General features: G+C 44.3%; 1 protein-coding gene across 3 annotated transcripts in view; it reads left to right on the top strand.

Moving 5' to 3' along the window:
• The window catches only part of FAM124A (family with sequence similarity 124 member A), a 68,245-nt gene that overhangs the window by 41,104 nt on the left and 5,264 nt on the right, over nucleotides 1-21,877 (top strand). For all 3 annotated transcript variants that reach the window (XM_044286488.1, XM_044286487.1, XM_044286489.1), the window contains one exon: nucleotides 16,854-17,590. In XM_044286488.1, the coding sequence (XP_044142423.1) occupies nucleotides 16,854-17,590 (737 nt within the window). The remainder of the gene's footprint in view (nucleotides 1-16,853; nucleotides 17,591-21,877) is intronic.

The following is a 21,877-nucleotide window of genomic DNA, read 5'->3' as shown; positions in this document are numbered from 1 at the left end:
CCAGTACCACAGAACATATGTATATATATATATATATAAGTGCCAGGAGGTTCGCCGGTCCAAGTGATATGGAAAAATATATAAAAAACACTATAAAAATTTGATAAATGATAATATTATATACACATAGCCCATGGAAATAACGCTCCTGTATATGATGCTCCTGTTTCCAATTGCTCCACTTGTTCAAGAAAGTGCTGCAGGATCGTGCACCCTATTTTCATCTAATTACAGCCAGTGCCACCATTTTTCCTTTGTGTGTGTATATATATATATATATATATATATATATATATATTCCCTTTCCATAACAGTCATTTTGCTATATGAGATGAATGGGTTATGGCTACCAGGAGCAAAGCTACAAGCAGGCTTTTTTTTATTTGTGTATATATATATATATATATATATATATATATATATATAAATATGTATATAGAGAGAGAGAGAGACAAAGAAAATCCGCAGCACTCCTTCAAGTAAAAAAAGTGTGTAATTTATTCACACATGTCAGCAAAGACTATGTTTCGGTCCTCTCACAGGACCTTTCTCAAGTCAAGTGAACATAAAAGTGCATAGTGCAAAAATAAATACATCTCTACAACATGACCCAATCCATTATTGGCCAATAGAGTACTAGTGCACTCCCATTCGTGGGTGGGCTACAATTCATATAATTAACTCCACATGTTAACATACACACCAACAAAAGTCAGGGCATGTCAGTGATACATTCAATGATAATCCATCATCATAAGTGTATACAAGTGCGTATAATAAAGTGAACAGTGCAATTTAAAAAGACCTTGACTGTATTACCGTGCCGCAAGCTTGATAGTGGATCACAACAGTATGGGGAGAAGGCGTCTTTGCTTGTGTTGGAGCGCGCCACTCATCCGCGTCCACGGCTCCTTACTGCGCATGTATCTAACCCACTTCCTTGACGCAGCATATAACAGTCATGCGTCGCCTCTAGGGTGGAAACCAACGTGATGACGCACGGCCGATCATGTCCGAGCGCCGCGCACATACAGAGTGTGCGTCAGCACATAGTCAAATCGTCCGCGCCCCTCCACGAGTCCATGTCCACCATCTTACTTTCAGGCACTTTTTTGGGCAATATTATTATGCCTCCATATAACCCCATACTTTTTCGTCCCTGTCCAATGCCCGGCACAGGCAAGAGTCAAGGTAATAATCAATACATACAAATAGATATTTAGCATAGACATATCACTGTAGCTTCCATTTAATTCACCATATACAGAGAGCAGACAACATCAAACTATAAGTCCTGTAGACTGGATATCTAGCTAACCATTCCTCCTGTCACCCTAAATTCCACGTTTAACCCTTTAGGTTTCAGGGTATCCAGCCGAAAGATCCACCTTAGCTCAGTTTTCTTTAGTTTACTTAATCGGTCCCCTCCTCTATCCAATGGTTTAACATGGTCTATAATCATAAATTTCAAATCGCTTTCTTTATGGGTTTTTTCAGCAAAATGCTTTGATACGGGCAAATCTCTTCTTTTATTCCTGATAGATTGTCTATGGTTATTCAACCTAGTCTTTAGATCACAAGTGGTTTCGCCAACATATAATTTTTTACAAGGGCACCATAGTACATATATCACCCATGACGAATCACAGGTGAGATAATGTCTTATGTCAAAGGTCTCACCCGTGTCTGGATGTGCGAACACAGATCCCTTAGCCATCTGTTTACAGTTCACACATCCCAGACACGGGAAAGAGCCCGTGCGCCTTGTTTTAAGAAACGTCTGTCTCAATTGTCCTTTGTCTGGTACTTTGGAGTGTACTACCTTATCCCTGATGTTCCCTGCTCTTCTATATGCCATCATAGGTGAATTTTTAAAGGCAGCAATATTAGGGTGTCCACTGCTCAATAAACCCCAATGTTGCCTCACTATCTTTTCAATATCAGGACTCAACTCATTGTATGATGATACAAACGGCAATCTGTCACTAGTCTGTCTTTGTTTGGGGGTCAACAACTCGTCTTTAGGGATTTTTTTAGCCCTTTCCGCATGTCTTTTTACTAACCTTCTAGGGTACCCCCTGTCTATAAAGGATTGTTCCATGTTTTTCATTGCTGAATTCATATTCTCATCTTTGTCAACTATTCTCCGTACTCGAAGCATTTGACTAAGGCTACATGCACACGACTGTGTGTGTTTTGCGGTCCGCAAATTGCGGTTCCGCAAAAAAAAAAAAAGGATGACATTCCGTATGGCATCCGTTTTTTTTGCGTATCCGTTTTTTTGGCGGATCCATTGTAATAATGCCTATACTTGTCCGCAAACTAGAAAAAAATAGGACATGCACTATTTTTTTAGCGGAGCAACAGAACGGACATACTGATGCGGACAGCACACTGTGTGCTGTCCTTGTTTTTTGCGGACCCATTGAAATGAATGGGTCCGCATCCTATCCGCAAAACAAATGGATCGGACACTGAAACAAAATACGGTCGTGTGCATGTGGCCTAAACGGCAGAGAATCTACCATCCTTCTTGGATGCCCACTAGTAAAATGCTACAATGTGTTCTTATCTGTGGCCTTAATGTTCAAATCCATATGTACCTGTTCATCCTCAATGTATACTTGTGTGTCCAAGTATTGCACCCGGTCAGTCGATGCCGTTAACGTAAACTGGATCTCCCGGTCAAGGGAGTTCAAGTATACGTGAAAGTCCATCAACTGCTCCATGGTGCCACCCCAAATGAGGAAGATATCGTCTATGTATCTCCACCACGTCAAAACCTGGTTGAAGTGGGGAGATACATAGACAAGACGTTCCTCAAATGACCGCACAAAAATATTTGCATAAGTGGGCGCGGCATTAGAACCCATCGCCGCGCCCATCTTCTGCAAGAAAAAGTGTCCCTGGAACACAAAATAATAGTTCCTCAAGGACAATTCCAACAGTGTCAGTATAAACTGTCGTACTGGGGCGGAGTATTCTGAGTGTTCTAACATCTCCGCTACAGCCGACAGGCCATTGCCATGGTCTATATATATATATTTTTATTTTTATTTTATTTTACACATTCTGTCCCCTATAAGGTCATACAAGATGATTAGGGGACATGTAACTTTTTCTTATTTGCTGATTTCCCCTGTAACTGAGGATGACCTATTCACTCCAATTACAGGAGGAATACAAACCACCAGAGAGGTTGTACAAGAGCTGATCTGGGTCTGGTAAGACTCAGCAGTTTGCGGAGGCACGCATCCTCTGGCGTTCTGGAGCAGGAAGCAGCATTGCTATCTCCTATCTGTATACACAGAACTGGGAAATGCAGGAACAGTAAAAATAAGTCCCCTCCTCCTCTATGGGGATCCCTACCGTCACTGACCGCGGGTTCCCCGCTCCCACAGCTGCACGATCAGTGCAAAGATAAGTACCGGCTGCCCGGACAATCAAAATATCCCCAGCCAGATTTTTCCACCCAGGACAGAGGGGCATCGTATTGAAAGCAGTAAAAAAAATGTGTGCCGATAGGACATTGCTTATGTGTGACATGTATTTGGTGAGAGCACTCCCCAGAGCTCACTCTTATGTACCTAGAAATGTGTGTCCAAGGGAAGCTCCCCGGGAAACGGTGAAGCTGAACTGATTGCTCAGCTTCCTCCTGAGATTTGAGGTCTTCCTGTTTTGGGCACAAATTGAAGATTTCTGCTCAAAAGAAAGTAAAGAGATCATCAGAAATAGCTTTTTCCTCTAGAACCAAGCTTTGTTTTCTACATAGTAGTCCCTGAAATACATGGAGTATATATAGACGAAAACAATTAATGGATAATATGGCAGGTCTTCTAAACAGGCTACTGATTGCTAGTACACTTAAATGGATTATCCAAAACGTAAAAAGTCTGCAGAGAGTGATCAACCCTTGGTGGGGTTCATACTTACCTGGTCCCTGTCGCTGACTTTCGCTCCATTGCTCCCCGGCCATCTCTGCAGCTCCATGTTCTGGCATCAACATCCTGTATGAACCCCACCACTGGTTGGCCACTCTCTCAGGTCTTTTTAAGTTTTGGATAAAACCTTCAAGGTTTAGAGGGATTGTCTAAGACTGTGATTGTCTATATACCCTATTAGAACATATTGTCACCATCTGGACGTCCATCTATGAGCCAGAAAGGAGAGACACTCTGTATGAACAAGGACCACTATTCATCTAACCACTAACTTTGCTTTGCCTTCTTTGATTTTTTCCCATTGCAGTCCAGCACCAAAAGGATATATTCACACACGCCTGATTTGTTGTAGAGATTTCTGAAACTTAAATTCAGTTCCATTCATCTGAATGGGGATGGTTTGGTGGCAAGCACAGAGATTTCTGCAAGCCCCTTAAAATGATTGGAACAGTCCCAGAAATTCTTGAAATAAATATGCAGTGTGTAAATACACCCCTAAGTGGCTACTCACACAGATGTATTCCAGACATAATATACATCTGTATTACTTGTATGCATCATGCCCCTGACCATTGACCCTTGCGATTCAGTAAGTTCAGGCCGTGACACATACAAGAAATACATAATATAACCAGGCCGGAACACAAACGTGTGAATCCGGCCTATAGGTATGGTTACATGCAAAAGATACATTGCAGAAGTGTATGCAACAGTCCCATTCCTCTGCATTGTGCCTGTAAAAATCCATGCACATGCTGCAGAAACTACCTACATTGGCTGGACCAGCTGACCATCGTCGGTGTATGGGAGTGTGCCTACTCTCCTCCTTGGCTGAAGGAAGGATATGTATGGCAGCAGTTTTTGCCTCTGTCACCGTTGAGAACGTAGGCAGGCTCTCCCCCCCCCCCCCCATTAAGAACGTAGGCAGGCTCTCCCCCCCCCATTGAGAACGTAGGCAGGCTCTTCCCCCCCATTGAGAACGTAGGCAGGCTCTTCCCCCCCATTGAGAACGTAGGCAGGCTCTTCCCCCCCATTGAGAACGTAGGCAGGCTCTCCCCCCCCCCCCCATTTGTAGGCAGGCTCTCCCCCCCATTAAGAACGTAGGCAGGCTCCTCCCCCCCCCCCCCATTGAGAACGTAGGAGAGCCATTGAGAACCTAGGCAGGCTCTTCTCCCCCCCATTGAGAACGTAGGCAGGCTCTTCTCCCCCCCATTGAGAACGTAGGCAGGCTCTTCTCCCCCATTGAGAACGTAGGCAGGCTCTCCCCCCCCCCCCCCATTGAGAACGTAGGCATGCTCTCCCCCCATATTGAGAACGTAGGCAGGCTCAACCCCCCCCCCCCCCCCCCCCCCCCAATTGAGAACGTAGGCAGGCTCTCCCCCCCCCCCCTCCATATTGAGAACATAGGCAGGCTCTCCCCCCCCTCCCCCCATTGAGAATGTAGGCAAGCAGACATATCTGTGGCACCCCACCCAGTGTAGGTCTCAAGGTGCCTCAACCAACTTTCAAAGAACAAAGTCTCCTCTGGAACAAGATAAATGAATGCAACGGCATCCAAAATCGCTCAACGCCTCTGTGAGGATGTGGCCAAAGAAATACACAGAGACCAGTCAATTGCCAACAGAAATAAAATAAACTGACGACTATAGGGGGGGTCAAATGTGACATGAAATTAAACACATTGTAGACTTCTGAGCAGTAAATATATCTTCTCCAGGTCTGACACAATGGAAAAAAGCCAAGAGAATGGACTGCTTCACTCAGTTTAAACAAGACTTTCCCACAATGGCATACTCTCTCTAAAGGGGCGCTTTCCCTTTGCCAGCGGGTGTAGCGTGGCATTAATCATGCATTTCTCTGTAGCACTGCCGTACATGGCACAGATAAAAGACACTGCTCTGTCGCCTCAGGAAATTAGTCACTTTCCCACAGAGCTGGAATGGATCACGTTTTCCCTTGCTCTGTCTTCATCATTTGGCAGTGTCCTCTCACTGGTAGGAGATCAGACAATTGCTCCTTTTCCATACTTCTCCACAACTACACTAGATCTATTCAGCATCAGTTTATAATAAAGATTTATGTCACCAGAATATTAAAGGATTTTTCACAATAATTTCTGAAAAGTCCTAGAAGACCGGACACTTTTTTATGATTTAGCACATGATGTGCTTTAATAGCTACTAAAATAATTTTTGCAAGGTTATTTTTTACATGACACCTGTTTTTTTATTTTTTTATTAATGATATATACAGGTCCTTCTAAAAAAAATTAGCATATTGTGATAAAGTTCATTATTTTCTGTAATGTACTGATAAACATTAGACTTTCATATATTTTAGATTCATTGCATACCAACTGAAGTAGTTCAAGCCTTTTATTGTTTTAACATTGATGATTTTGACATACAGCTCATGAAAACCCACAATTCCTATCTAAAAAAATTAGCATATCATGAAAAGGTTCTCTAAACGAGCTATTAACCTAATCATCTGAATCAACTAATTAACTCTAAACACCTGCAAAAGATTCCTTAGGCTTTTAAAAACTCACAGCCTGGTTCATTACTCAAAACCGCAATCATGGGTAAGACTGCCGACCTGACTGCTGTCCAGAAGGCCATCATTGACACCCTCAAGCAAGAGGGTAAGACACAGAAAGAAATTTCTGAACGAATAGGCTGTTCCCAGAGTGCTGTATCAAGGCACCTCAGTGGGAAGTCTGTGGGAAGGAAAAAGTGTGGCAGAAAACGCTGCACAACGAGAAGAGGTGACCGGACCCTGAGGAAGATTGTGGAGAAGGACCGATTCCAGACCTTGGGGGACCTGCGGAAGCAGTGGACTGAGTGGAGTAGAAACATCCAGAGCCACCGTGTACAGGCGTGTGCAGGAAATGGGCTACAGGTGCCGCATTCCCCAGGTCAAGCCACTTTTGAACCAGAAACAGCGGCAGAAGCGCCTGACCTGGGCTACAGAGAAGCAGCACTGGACTGTTGCTCAGTGGTCCAAAGTACTTTTTTCGGATGAAAGCAAATTTTGCATGTCATTCGGAAATCAAGGTGCCAGAGTCTGGAGGAAGACTGAGGAGAGGGAAATGCCAAAATGACTGAAGTCCAGTGTCAAGTACCCACAGTCAGTGATGGTCTGGGGTGCCATGTCAGCTGCTGGTGTTGGTCCACTGTGTTTTATCAAGGGCAGGGTCAATGCAGCTAGCTATCAGGAGATTTTGGAGCACTTCATGCTTCCATCTGCTGAAAAGCTTTATGGAGATGAAGATTTCATTTTTCAGCACGACCTGGCACCTGCTCACAGTGCCAAAACCACTGGTAAATGGTTTACTGACCATGGTATTACTGTGCTCAATTGGCCTGCCAACTCTCCTGACCTGAACCCCATAGAGAATCTGTGGGATATTGGGAAGAGAAAGTTGAGAGACGCAAAACCCAACACTCTGGATGAGCTTAAGGCTGCTATCGAAGCATCCTGGGCCTCCATAACACCTCAGCAGTGCCACAGGCTGATTGCCTCCATGCCACGCCGCATTGAAGCAGTCATTTCTGCAAAAGGATTCCCGACCAAGTATTGAGTGCATAACTGAACATAATTATTTGAAGGTTGACTTTTTTTGTACTTTTCTTTTATTGGTCGGATGAATTTTGGGTTTTCATGAGCTGTATGCCAAAATCATCAATATTAAAACAATAAAAGGCTTGAACTACTTCAGTTGTGTGTAATGAATCTAAAATATATGAAAGTCTAATGTTTATCAGTACATTACAGAAAATAATGAACTTTATCACAATATGCTAATTTTTGGAGAAGGACCTGTATATATATATATATAATTATTTTATTTTTTCCGTTTTATTTGGGGAAAATTTTAATCTTCCCCCCCAAAACTATAGCTCCTTATTCTTTAAATATGCAAGCTGACACCAAAATAATCAAAATGAGTTCCCTATTTTCTTTTTTTTTACATTTTTGGGACACTGACACTTTTTTTATTTTGTACTTTTCCACGACAACACCTCTTTCACATGTCAGCGAGTCACAGACGTGTGCTGTCCGCACACATATCCTTTAACTATAATGTGTACATTCACACATCAGTACTTTTCCACAACCGGGGGTCCGTGTTGACACCATGGAAGCATGTCCTATTTCTGTCCGTGATTACGGATCCCTAACACACATTAGAGCGTATGGCTCAGTGAAAACTATGGACACAACACAGATGCCACCTGTTTTTGTTTGGTGGTTTTTACGCACCGTTGCTAGAAGATGTTCTGTAAAAAAATAGGATAGGGATGAGCGCAAAAATCGGACAGATGGTCCAAACATGGACAAGACATCTTCACGGATAAACTACTGACCATCTTGTCACGTATGTCATCACGGATGCGTAAAAGAGGCCTAACTTGGGAATCCAAACAACCTCCCTGCGGGGGCATTGTACACATCCAGAGCTGATCAGGGTTTGCCACGACCCAGACCCGGTAGCTGTGCGCTGCCTCAGACACATCGCCGAATCCAGTAGATGGGGAAGGCAGAAGTGGAAAAAAGCCACTTCTGTCATCTCCTCGGGATCCCTGGCTGTCAGAAGATCTGGCACCCGGGAGCCGCGCTGCAGTTACCAGATATGGCCACTGCACAGTAGAAGGCTCTGTGGTTCTAATTGCCAATTGGCAGGAGTGTCGGAAATCAGCCCCCCCACTGATCTGGTATGGATGACCTATCCTAGGATTGATGTACAGCAAGCATGTCAAACTCAAAGGCTAACATGGGCCAAAAAAACTAAATTTAAGTTTATGTGGGCCGCATCAAAAAATAATATTTTTTTTTTACAATATAATGCAGACGGATCCGTTCTGAACGGATCCACAGTCTGCATTATATGAGCGGATCCGTCTCAGACGGATCCGCTCTGAACGCAAGTGTGAAAGTAGCCTTAGGGGCGAGAACCTGGGATCTTTCATCCCTTGTCCTATTCAGCTCTATCAGGGTGAATAGGACTTCACACTGTCCCTGCTGCTCTGTGCCTTGTGCACACAGCATCAGGGATGTTACCATGGCAACCAGGGCTTCTGTAGCGTCCTGGCTGCCATGGTAACTGATCGGAGCTCCAGGCTTACACAGCTGGGGCTCCGATCAGAAGCTGCCACTGCACCACCAATGAGGGGGAGGGGAGAGGTCCCTGTGGCCACTGCCACCAATGATTTTAATACTGGGGGGGTTGAGAGGGGCTGGCGCACTGTGCCACCAATGATTTTAATGGGATGGGGGGTTGAGGGGGGGGGCACACTGCACCACCAATGATAAATTACCCCTTTATACAGGAGGCTGGTACTGGCAGATCAGCAGTTAACCCCTCAGGTGCGGCACCTAAGGGGTTAACTGCCTCTGATCGCAGCTCCCTGTCAGCGGCAGGGTGCCGGCAATGCGATTCTGCTGCCGGCACCCGCCTCCTGTATTGTGTTAAAGACTGACTTTCAGCGGCGCCCAGCGATGTCTCAGCACTCACCATTAGTCCTGGGCGCCGCTCCGTTCGCCTGCAGTGCTCCATTACTGTCTCCTCTCCTGCTCCACATGCTGCTGATTACTATCGGAGCGATGGGAGGAGACATCAGCTTCACTAGTGGGCGTTCCTTCTTCCTGGCTGTAGCGCTGTCCAATCGCAGCGCAGGGAGAAGGAACGCCCACTAGTGAAGCTGATGTCTCCTCCCATCGCTCCGATAGTAATCAGCAGCATGTGGAGCAGGAGAGGAGACAGTAATGGGGCACTGCGGGCAAACGGAGCGGCGCTCAGGACTAATGGTGAGTGCTGAGACATCGCTGGGCGCCGCTCTGTGTGGGAAATGGGAATAGTCCTATCATTGGTGGCTCAGTGCGCCCGCCCCTCCTCCGCCCCTCTCTCCTCATTGGTGGCGTAGTGCGCCCGCCCCCCCCCCCCCCCTCTCTTCTCATTGGTGGCAGCGGCAGCAGCACAGGGGGAGGGAGGACAGCTTCCTTCTCCCTGTGCTGCTGAGAGAACATGAGCGCGCCGATAGCAGCGCGCTCATGTTCAGAGATACTAGACTGCCGGGCCACAAAGATATTCATTGCGGGCCGCATGTTTGACACCCATGATGTACAGTATATATCTACATACTTCCTTACATCTGATCTTCTCGACATAAGACCAGCCACGTGACAGTCCACATATAGTCTTGGAGCTAGGAAGGAAAATTTTATTGGCGAAAAAACGGCTCACCCTACAAGACGCATGGAACAAATAGCTTGAAATGCGCCTGAATATTTCAGATGATGTATTTGGATTGTTGCAGGTGAAACGTAATGTCCCGTTTGCTCTTAACTATTGCCACAGGTGTATCCTTCCTTTTCACCTGTTTGCATTTGTGCCTATTACAGCGAATCTCTACTGCCAAATAAACTGCCGGCCTGATAGATTTCTCATCCTTGCGGACCATTGATACCAAATCCTGGTTCAGTCTGCATCATGCAAATCCTATTCAATCACTAAATCATTCCCCAGTGTGATGCTTGGCAGCTTTTGTGTTATATCGAAAATGTAACCGAGCTTTATAGCAGATGTTCTTAGTCGACATCATTCATAGTCTAAACCTTTGGCCACGACTTTAGGGGAACGTTATTGAAAAGCTGTTTAAAGGCTGTGGCAATGGATTGATGTATCCTCAGGAAGTTGAGGGCGGCTTCATTCTTTGATGTGCTATAGGAGTGCCCCATCAGTCTCCTAGCCGGTTCCCATCTCTAGTAGTAATCAAAGAGACGGAAACCTGGTTAGTTGCTCTGCTACATTTCCTAAATGAATGTTTGAGATCCAGCGTGTCTGGATACTGTGGAGAGCACAGAGTAAGCTAGTAATGCCCTCAAAGTCTTCTGCTTAACTCCAGACTAAAAAATGTGTAAAGAAGGGAACGGGCTGAGCATAACCCGATTTCTTTATTACATTCAGTTCCAGTATATTGATACATTTAAGAAAAGTTTATGCCAAGTCATTGCTGGTCTTCACACCGTTTGGGTTTTGAACACACAATAAGCTGACATTTAAAGAGCATCTGTCAGCAGTTTTGTACCTATGACACTGGCTGACCTGTTGCATGTGCACTTGGCAGCTGAAGGCATCTGTGTTGGTCCCATGTTCATATGTGTCCGCATTGCTGAGAAAAATGAAGTTTTAAGATATGCAAATCACAGCGGAGAGCGTCACAGCCAGGGAGAAGAAAAAACCCACCTTCTACCTGGCTGCGATTGGACAGCGCTACTGAGAAACAGGGCCGTCTCCTCCTCCCTGTACCGATGGTATTCATTAGGATACCAGCTGGGAAAACTGCAGGGGGGCATAGCGGGCGAATTGAGTGGCGCCCAGACAAACTAGTAAGCAATATTAAATCTAAGCACAATTCCGTACATATCCTGCTAGTCATTTCATAATGTCTGACCCATGAAAGGTCCAAGGCTGCAAGCTGTGACCCAGAGCTTCCATTTACCTTGCAGTCCATTTGTCTAGCTCCTGTGTGATCCTGCAACACTGAGTGTCATGGCGCCTGATCTTCCCTCACATAACTCCAATCCCCACAATTTCCTGCTGTGAGTGTTGCTGGTTACTGATTGGCTGCCTGATATCACAGTCCGGTCACGCCCCCTCTACCCAGTAATCTCCAGCACACTGACACGCCCTTTGTTTCTCAAGACATTTATTGATAGCCACACACTGAGCATGCTCGACCTAACAAAGGCTCCGAACTACAGGTCGATGCCTTGGTAATTTATGGGAAGCAGAGGAAGAAAAACTACTTTTTACTACAGAACTGTAAATATGTGAAATTATTGATCATGAATTAGTCTAAAACATACGTTATGTTTATGGTAACCGGAATACCCTTTAATGGTTTTATTGTACTGCTGCAGGCCCAGATAAGGTAGTATAAGTCTACATTCACACACTACAGATTAATTTGAGATATTTCTTTGACTGTCCCTTGCATCTGAATGGGACTTTCAAAAATCCATGTGTTTGCCCCCCAAACAACCCCAGAAATGTATATGTAACATGAGAATACACCCTAACAACACTAAAAGCACAGGAATCCCTGGTCACAGGAATTCTACGTTTTTGGAGGTCTTCATCTTGTTAACCAGAGAAGAGAACCCATTGATTTCAACAGGTACGATGTAATGCTTCCTATTTCCATTGGTGGCACTGTAGGGGAAATGAACACTTGCTGCTCCGTTTCTCCACAGATTAGACTGTCTGCTGGGGGTCACAAGATTAGGAGATCCTGTGATCCGCTCAGCAACAGGGGGACACACTAACAAAAAGGACTGTTCAAACTGGACAGTCCCTTTAAGATGAGTATAGATGGAAAAAAGGAATTCCTGACTAAGGCTCGTTACATGGGCAGATTTCTGCTCAGTAACTAGCGTCCGTCATCAATGACAGATAATTGCCAGAGCGACGACGTGAACAATCGGGCCCCTGTTTTCACAGGAAGATGTGCTGCTGACAAAAGATCATTTTTATGCCAGCAGTTTGCATTTCTGTTGGCTGATCAATGGGCCTTTTACACAGACCAGTGATGAGGAATTAGTGTTTTTGGGTCAATAGTCTTTGGTATAAGTCCCTTAGGCTACTTTCTGGTATTGAGACCCTATGACGAATCTCAATACAGGAAAATAGAAGCACTAGTGTGAAAGTAGCCTTAAAGGGGTTTCCTGGTGTTTAATAATGATGGCCGATCCTCAGGATAGGTCATCAATATCAAGTCAACAGGGCTTTGACTCCTGGCACCCCGCTGATCAGCTATTTGAGGAGTAAGCGCTGTGGCCTCCTCGCAGCCTACGAAGCACAGCAGCGTCCATTAGACAGGGCTGTGCTTGGTATTGCCGCTCAGCCCCATTCACTTGAATGTGACTGGTAAACGTAAATGGCCCCGAGGCCTCTTCAAACAGTTGATCAGCAGAGTTGCCAGGAATCAGATCCCAGTCATTCAGATATTGATGTCCTGTCCTGAGAATATTCCATCAATATAAAAAGTCTTAGGCACGGGCGAGATTTCCGCTCGGGTGCAATGCGTGAGGTGAACGCATTGCACCCGCACTATATCTGGACTTATTAATTTCTATGGGGCTGTGTACATGAGAGGTGATTCTCACGCATCACTTGTGCGTTGCGTGAAAATCGCAGCATGTTCTATATTGTGCGTTTTTCACGCAACGTAGGCCCCATAGAAGTGAAAGGGGCTGCGTGAAAATCACAAGCATCTGCAAGCAAGTGCGGATGCGGTGCGATTTTCACGCACAGTTGCTAAGAGACAATCGGGATGGGGTCCCAATCATTATTATTTTCCTTTATAACTTGGTTATAAGGGAAAATAATAGCATTCTTAATACAGAATATATAGTACAATAGGGCTGGAGGGGTTAAAAAAATAAAATAAAAAAATTAACTCACCTTAATCCACTTGTTCGCGCAGTCGGCATCTCTTCTGCCTCCATCTGTGAGGAAAAGGACCTGTGGTGACGTCACTGTGCCCATTACATGATCCATCACCATGGTGATGGATCATGTGATGGACCATGTGATGAGCGCAGTGACGTCACCACAGGTCCTTTACCCAGGTCCTGAAGACAGAAGAGAAGCCGGGCTGCGCAAACAAGTGGATTAAGGTAAGTTAAAAAAAATATATATTTTTTTTAACCCCTCCAACCCTATTTTACTATATATTCTGTATTAAGAATGCTATTATTTTCCCTTATATAACCATGTTATTAGGGGAAATAATACAATCTACAGAACACCTAACCCATACCCGAACTTCTGTGAAGAAGTTCGGGTTTGGGTATCAACATGCAGATTTTTCTCACGCGCGTGCAAAACGCTTTACAATGTTTTGCACTCGCACGGAAATATCGTGCATGTTCCTGCAACGCACCCGCATCTTTTCCTGCAACGCCCGTGTGAAACCAGCCTTAGACAACCCCTTTAAGGAGAATAGCCCAGTAGTCGATATTGGTGCTGTACAAAAAACAATGAGAGAACCTTCGCCATGGAAAATAGTTCCAAGTGTTCTGTATCCATTTGTATAGTGAAATTTCTTGTTGATCTTTTCCTAAATTTTAGTAGATATGGAAGTATGTCCAAAATGTTTTTATGGTTCTGAATAATCGTGTGAATACCATAGACACAAGGATTTTAGCTCCGAGCACCATGATGCATTAAGGTTTACAGATTTTTGTAATTTCTATGGATGCCTTGATTCTCGTCTTGCTGATGTGTTGAAAAGTCAACACAACGCATTAAAGGGAACCTGTCGCCGGGATTTTGTGTATAGAGCTGAGGACATGGGTTGCTAGATGGCCGCTAGCACATCCGCAATACCCAGTCCCCATAGCTCTGTGTGCTTTTATTGTGTAAAAAAATAAAATATTTGATACATATGCAAATTACCCTGAGATGAGTCCTGTCCCGGACTCATCTCAGGTTAATTTGCATATGTATCAAATCGGTTATTTTTACACAATAAAAGCACACAGAGCTATGGGGACTGGATATTGCGGATGTGCTAGCGGCCATCTAGCAACCCATGTCCTCAGCTCTATACACAAAATCCCGGTGACAGGTTCCCTTTAAGTGAACAGATTTCAAAGATTTCCCATCAACAAAGAATTTGTAAACCTCCAATCATGACATGAATACCCCGGCTCTGTGCCTTCATCGTCTCTCTCCCAAATAGAAGTCACTTAATTGCAGGTGGGAAAAAAAAAACTATGAGGGGCTTCTGTAATATCCCGAGTGTACAGTACTTTACTTAACAAGCTGATTAGCTATGCCGCGTCTTTATCTTGGCAAGAGATTCAGCTTTTCCAGCGCTCAACGAAAGCGGATTTTCTCTGCTGTCTGTGTAACTCTAGCTCCTAATGATGGCTTTGTGCAGTTCTCCGGTGGTCTTCTGAAGCTATTTGTTTTACCATCTAGTCCCGATGACACCATCAGATGTTGCCTCTGAATACTAATGCTGGTGACAGATCTCACAAAGCTCCCAATTCTTATCCTTTCCGACTTTTAATTAGTTCATCACTGATTTCAGCCGGAGACAAGTGAGTAGTGGTGGTGGAATGAGAATACCTTGTCTCCATCTACAAAGCTCACATCTGAGACATCTCAATCTTCTGAAGACATCTGGTAGACCTAATATTAATCATATTTCCTCAACAAATAAAAAGTACTAAAAGAAATCTTTCAGCAGTTTTGGCCTCTTAAAACTGCTAACAGTGCTATATAGGTGACAGAGAAAGCAAACATACCTGGGGTGATGGCCATGGCTCCATGTCTGTGATCAAAAGTACCCAGGAGGTGGTTCCTTCATGTGCAGTGCTCTGCTTTGAACATGCCTAGGCCCCTCTCCTCTGAATGACAGCTCTGGTGGAGCGTAGAGTGCAGAAAGCCCAGAACACTACATATGAAGCGACTCCAAATCACCAGGTCTGAAAAGTCCAAACTATTAAAATATTTTTAAAAATCTCCTATGCGGTGAACGCCGTAACAGAAAAAATAAAAACTGTTCTATTATGGGCCGGACGTTCCATAAAATGCGGAATGCACACGGCATTTTTTGGTGTGTTTATTTTTTTCCGCATGGTATTGAGTATCGCAATATTTTTTTATGGTATTGAAATCGAATCAAAATTTTCGTATCGTGACAACCCTACCTTGATGTATTTCTGGAGTGTAATGATATTACAGGTTATAGCTCTTAGAGATGGGTCGTTGATCCAGGGAGTTATTCTGATTGCATTAGGAAAGGTGGTGTCTTTCTCCAGAAAGTAATAGGTACTAATCACTGTGTGCCGACGTGTACATGGATTTGTGGTTCAGTGGCCCAGTTGCTGGCTTGTACCAATATTGCTGCCGTCTCCCAGCATGCAAAGTGAGTCTGATGCCAAGGTTAAGGTTCTAGTCTTCTGTCCGGCCATCCTATGGTCTAGCTGCCACTCTAGGTTCAGTTTGGCTTTTTGTGGGAAGTGTACATGAAATGACCATGGGCTTAATTATACTAAAGTGTTGTGCTCACTTACCCAACCTTTGTAGGAACATACATACATACGATTATGTAATTGTAATGATGATATTTCAGCTGTTTACGGTCCACAGCCAGGTCTCTCACATAATTAACAGTCCATGGCCTAGAAATAAAGACCTGCAGCCATCTTGCATTCTTTCAAGGGGTTACGACCACCCTGCAGTCCAGCAGCAGTGGTCGTGCTTGCACACTATAGGAAAAAGCACTGGCATCTGGTGGCCAGGAGTGGGAGCGCACCTAGGCACGCATTTGCTGCAGCTCCTGTCCTGGTTCAGTGTGTAAAAAAACACAAAGGAAGCAATATGAACACAATACATTAGTAAGTGCCTTGTATTAACCTTGTCTACATGATAAATGCTATTTGCTAAAGTGAGGCAGCCCTTTAAAGTTGTTGGTTTTTTTTTGTCCAGGAATAATTAACTATTTCTTATCCTGCATGGCACGTTGATCGATTCATACTTACCTGCTCGCTGCTGCTTCAGTGCTGTGTGCTGGATCCAGTTCTTACATCTTATGGTCCCTAACTTGTTTTCTTCTGGCTGGATATCGACATAGTCTTGTGTGCCTCTACAGCCAGTGACTGGCCTCCGCAGTGGGGACACACCACTGCTGAAGCCAGTCATTGGCTGCAGCTCTTTAGGTGACCACGTCCTTGCCCCGACCAGAAAAAGGAAAGGACCTCCACAATCTCTGTAATTATAGGCACCAGTGAAGAGATCAGCCTAACAACACAGACGTTGTGTACACATTTATCTAGGACTGCCATTTTTATGAATCAGATTGAATAATTCCTATTATGCGTTTATCTCACTAGGTGAGCTCTCCGTAGATGATGTCCAGGACCCATTCCTCGTCAGCATCCATATTATTGCAGACCCCAGTGAATCCCGATGTCTCCAAGGAGCTATTGACCGAGTCCTAGCGTGGATCCACCCTGACCTGCAGTTGTTCCGTGTCTCTGAAAGAAGGACTTCCAAGAAAAAGAAGCTGAAGCCGAGCTTTACCTCTCAACCGGCTCTTGCTATCATTTTGTTCTTGCAAGAGGAATATGGGGAGGATCAGATCTTGCGTGTCCACAAATGCTTCCAAAAACCTCCCTGGCAATTCCATCACACTGAGCGCGTCCATGGCAAATTCCTCCCTTATATGCCGTGCAATCAAGACTTTTTCACTTTGGCCTGTGGAACTCCTCTATGGGCCATCAGGCAGGTGCATTATGGGAAGGAAATTATCCGCTTTACTATATATTGCAGTTACGAGAACTTTACAGACATGATGAAAATGTATGAACTCATACTGAAAAAATCTGTGTGGAAGAAAAAAGCTGATTTTTGTGTATTTCCTATTTACTCCAATATGGACATAGAAATAGAATTGTCTTTAAAGAGGCTTCTTAAAGGCCAAACCCCTCTGCCCCTGGAATCCTCTTTACTGGAGTTTAGGGTAAAAGACTTTGGACAGCTTGTTCCTCTCTTGCCCAACCAGTGCAGCCCTATCAGCGAGGGCAGATGGCAGACGGAAGATCATGATGGCAATAAAATACTGTTACAGGTTAGTATGGATCCTTTCACAAGGCTTGGAGTCTGGGGACATTCATTATAGTCTATATTTTGCATGTCTTCTATGAGAAACCCAAAGGCACCTGATAAGTACAGCAGGGGGTACTAATGGTGTGGAGTGCTACATTCGTATCTGATATCTTCCATTCATAGTGGCAACTGATAATGCTTAAAGGGGTTTTCCATAATTTTATTCAGAATAGGTCATTAGTATCTGATCGGTGGGGCTCCGACATTACTGTGAGCGCTGCAGCCTTCTTGCAGCTTTTCCTAGGCGAGTAATGACGCGTTCATCAGTCACATGGCCTAGGACCAGCTCTGCCCCATAGAAGTGAATGGGGATGAGTGCGATAGTACGGCACTGTGCTTGGTGAGCTGTAGGAAGGCAGCGGCGCTCACAGCGGTACCAATGTCTTCTCAAACAGCTGATCAGCAGGGGCCCCGGGTTTCGGACCCCCACCGATCAGATACTGATGACCAGTCCTCAGTGTTAAAATGTCGGAAGACCCTTTTAATGAAAATCGGCCTTGAATATCTAGATTACAGATTAGCAGGGGTGGACTGGGAATTTAAAGTAGCCATGGGGGAAAAAAAACTGCCCTATTTTGTAGGCAGGTTCAAATTGATAGGTGGGGCAACAGAGGTAGGAAGGGCAAGCAATACATTAGTGCAGCACAAAATACTGCCGTCCCCGAGGATGACAATACCATTATACAGTTGTCCCTTAGGTTACAATATTAATTGATTCCAGAAGGACCATTGTAAGTTGAAACCATTGTAGCTGGAGTCCATAATTCTGTGTAAAACCAGTAATTGATACCAAAGCCCAAAATATCATCCCATAATAAGAAAAAGTTACGTTTTAAGAAAAATACGCCGATAACCAACCCATATAAAGCAAGTCCTTAAGTAAAAAAGTCAGGAATAGATGTTGGAAGCTGTCACTTTCTATGATGAGGGCAGGAGCTTCTTCAGGGTCTGGCATAATACATACATATACCAGAAAAGGAGTAGCTCATCCTGGCACAGACAGGGGGCAGTACAGAACATTTAGTACCGCAGAGGAGCGCCTAGACAACCAATACAGCTGTTTTACCAGTAAAATCGCCATGTTGATTGTTTGGCTCTGAGGCATTTTGTGTTGAGTCTGGTTTCAACTTACGATGTTCCAGAAAAGACCATTGTATGTTGAGAATATTGTATCCTGAGGCCGTTGTTTCTTGAGGGACCACTGTATTCAGAAGGGCACCTGGGGCAAACGGCCATGTGCATAAGTACCCGATGCCTCTAGCATTAATTAATGCTGAGAGCATCAGATCATTATGTACCTGGCCTGTGGCCCCAAGGGTATCAGCCAATTAGGAAAATTCCCTGTAGGGTCTATGGCCAGTCTGCTGCCTACAGATTGCAGATTAGGCTACTTTCACACTTGCGTTTGGTGCGGATCCGTCTTGTATCTGCACAGACTGATCCGCACCAATAATGCAAATGCTTGTATCCGTTCATAACGGATCCATTTGCATTATTTGTAAAAAGAAAAGTCTAAGTCAAGATGGATCTGTTCCCCATTGACTTTCAATGTAAGTCAAGACGGATCCGTTTTCAATTGCACCATATTGTGTCAGTGAAAAAACGGATCCGTCCCCATTGACTTACATTATAAGTCAAGACGGATCCGTTTTGGCTCTGCATAGTCAGACGGTCACCAAAACGCTGTAAGCTGCATTTTAGTGACCATCTAAAAAACGCAACAGAGACCAAACGCAGCCAAATTGATGTATTCTGAACGCATCCTTATCCATTCAGAATGCATTGGGGCTTAACTGGACCGTTTTGGGCCGCTTGTGAGAGCCCTGAAACGGATCTCACAAGCGGACCCAGAAACGCCAGTGTGAAAGTAGCCTTAGCTCTAATCTAATTTGATTGATTGTATGCTGATTGCTGGGCCCCTTTCACGATTGAGTTCCACACATTGGACTTGCAGCGTGTGTCAGCGAGAGTACCCGTCCTGACCTCCCAGCAATGACGGGGGTCTCATAGCATTATATTGATGCTGTCAGTGTTATCCAATACATTCTAGAACTGTAAGGGTTACATGGCATCATAAATCAATATAATGCTTTGCGACCCCGGTCAGTGCTGGGAGGTCAGGACACACCCTGCAAGTCCAATGAGTGGAACTCGCTTCTGTGAAAGGGGCCTTACACACACACACACACAGTGATCAGGCAAGAACATTTGTACAAATGTCTGTCCATCCAATCATCGACTCATGTAAAAGCTTAAGGTCAGATGAATCAGTGGACATTGTCCATATCGGCCAGCAAGTTGGCATGGTTATAACAATCAGATCTAATGGCCCACTGCTTGGAAAAAGAAAAGAATTTCCTAATAAGCACATAAACCACATCTTGGAAGTGATCAGGTACTGTAAGGTTTTATAGACTCATATATATCCACCCAAATCGTGTCCGTTCAGTTTTTTTTGCGGATAGGATGCGGACAAGGATAGGCATTGTTACAATGGATCCTCAAAAAAAACGGATGCCATACGGACGTCATCCATTTTTTTATTTTTTTGCGGATCCACAATTTGCGGACCGCAAAACACATACGGTCGTGTGCATGTAGCCTAAAGCCTCATTTACACGTCAGTGTTCCACGCACAAAGTTCGTGCTGTACATGTTCTTCATGGACAGCACACGTACCCACAAACACATCAGTGTTTTACCATGGATGCATTCCGTATTTTGTTCACGGATCCTTCACCCCCATTAGGCCTCGTTGACATTTCTGTATCAGTGTCACAACTAAAAAAGCGTACATGTTTCATCCGTGAAGGATCCGTGGTTGGTCCATGTGTCTGTTTTTACCATCCGTGTGTCATCCGTAATTCATGGAAGTTGCTCAGCTGAAAATTAAAGGGCTTCTGTCAGCCCACTAAACCGTTTTTTTTTTTTTTTTTGGTTAATAATAATCCCTAGCTCGCAGTGTAGGGATTATTATTATAAAAAAAAAAAATGGTTTAGTGGGCTGACAGAAGCCCTTTAATTTCCAAAGAATTTCTTATTAGTCTTCAGTGAAAAACTGACACAACACAGATGCCATCCATGTGTTGGTGATTTTCACGGACCCATAGACTTCAATGGGCGTGTTTGGTCCGCATCACAGATCAAAGTAGTGCACGTCTCCTTGATTATATTTTTATTTTATTTTATTTTTTTACTGACCCACGGTCAGTAAGAAAATACTGAAATGTGAACAGACACATTTAAATCAATGGGTACGTGTGCTGTCCGCAGAAAATACAGACAGCACGCGTCGGTGAAAAACGGAAATGTGAACGAGGCCTTATAGTCTGTGGGTCCGTGAAAACCAAGGATGCAAGACAGATGCCATCCGTGTTTCGTCCATGTTTTATGGATTATTAGGAAGAGATGCTTTTTAAAATAATTTTTCAGCTCCATAGTGTCTGTGAAACATGGATGAGACAGACCATACATGGATCCTTCATGGACATCTTCATGGAGGCATCACTGACCACCTTTTCACAGACTTGAATACGGATGTGTGAATGAGGCTTTAGGGGGCATTCACACGTACATCCCGCACTTTCTTTGGGCCCCATTGAAAAAAATGCCTATTCTTGTCTGCGAAACAGACAAGAATAGGACATGTTCTATAATTTGCAGCTCGGGTGCACAGATGCAGACAGCACACGGTGACACCTGTGTACTATCCAAATTTTCTGTGGTCCCATAGAAATAAATGAGTCCTCGTCCAATCTGTATTTCCTCAAATACGGTTGTGTGAATGCACCACCCTAAAGAATCGGACACCATAGAGCACTGTTGGTTGACTAAGGTCAGACTGCAGGAAGGAAAGCCTAATGTGGTCTAAATGTAGTGATGTGGAGGTTCCTAGCACGTCTACAGAGGGCGGGGAGGAAGGACTTCCAAGCAGTTTGTCCAAAAGTGGACAATTTAGTTACAATCCAAACAATCAGTGGAAATAAGGTAATGACATAAGATTGTAAGTAGATTTGAAGAATGATGGCCGCACTAGAAGCACTGATTAGTATAAAAGCCAGGTGATTAGTGAGGAGATCCAACAAGAGATATACTTTTTGGATTTCTTCTCTGATCTCCTGGCTCATGCATTATCCCTAGCTCTTGGTGCCTGCACTTATTAGGTCTCCTAATGTCTAAACATGACCATACACATAAGAGCAAAGTCTTGAACGGCCAACTGTCTAATGTGTATGGTGGCTCGCCCCGG

This window comes from Bufo gargarizans, chromosome 3, assembly GCF_014858855.1.
Source record: "Bufo gargarizans isolate SCDJY-AF-19 chromosome 3, ASM1485885v1, whole genome shotgun sequence".
Taxonomy (NCBI): domain Eukaryota; kingdom Metazoa; phylum Chordata; class Amphibia; order Anura; family Bufonidae; genus Bufo; species Bufo gargarizans.
Note: the sequence above shows the minus strand (reverse complement) of the source record. Positions and strands in the feature narration are given on the sequence as shown.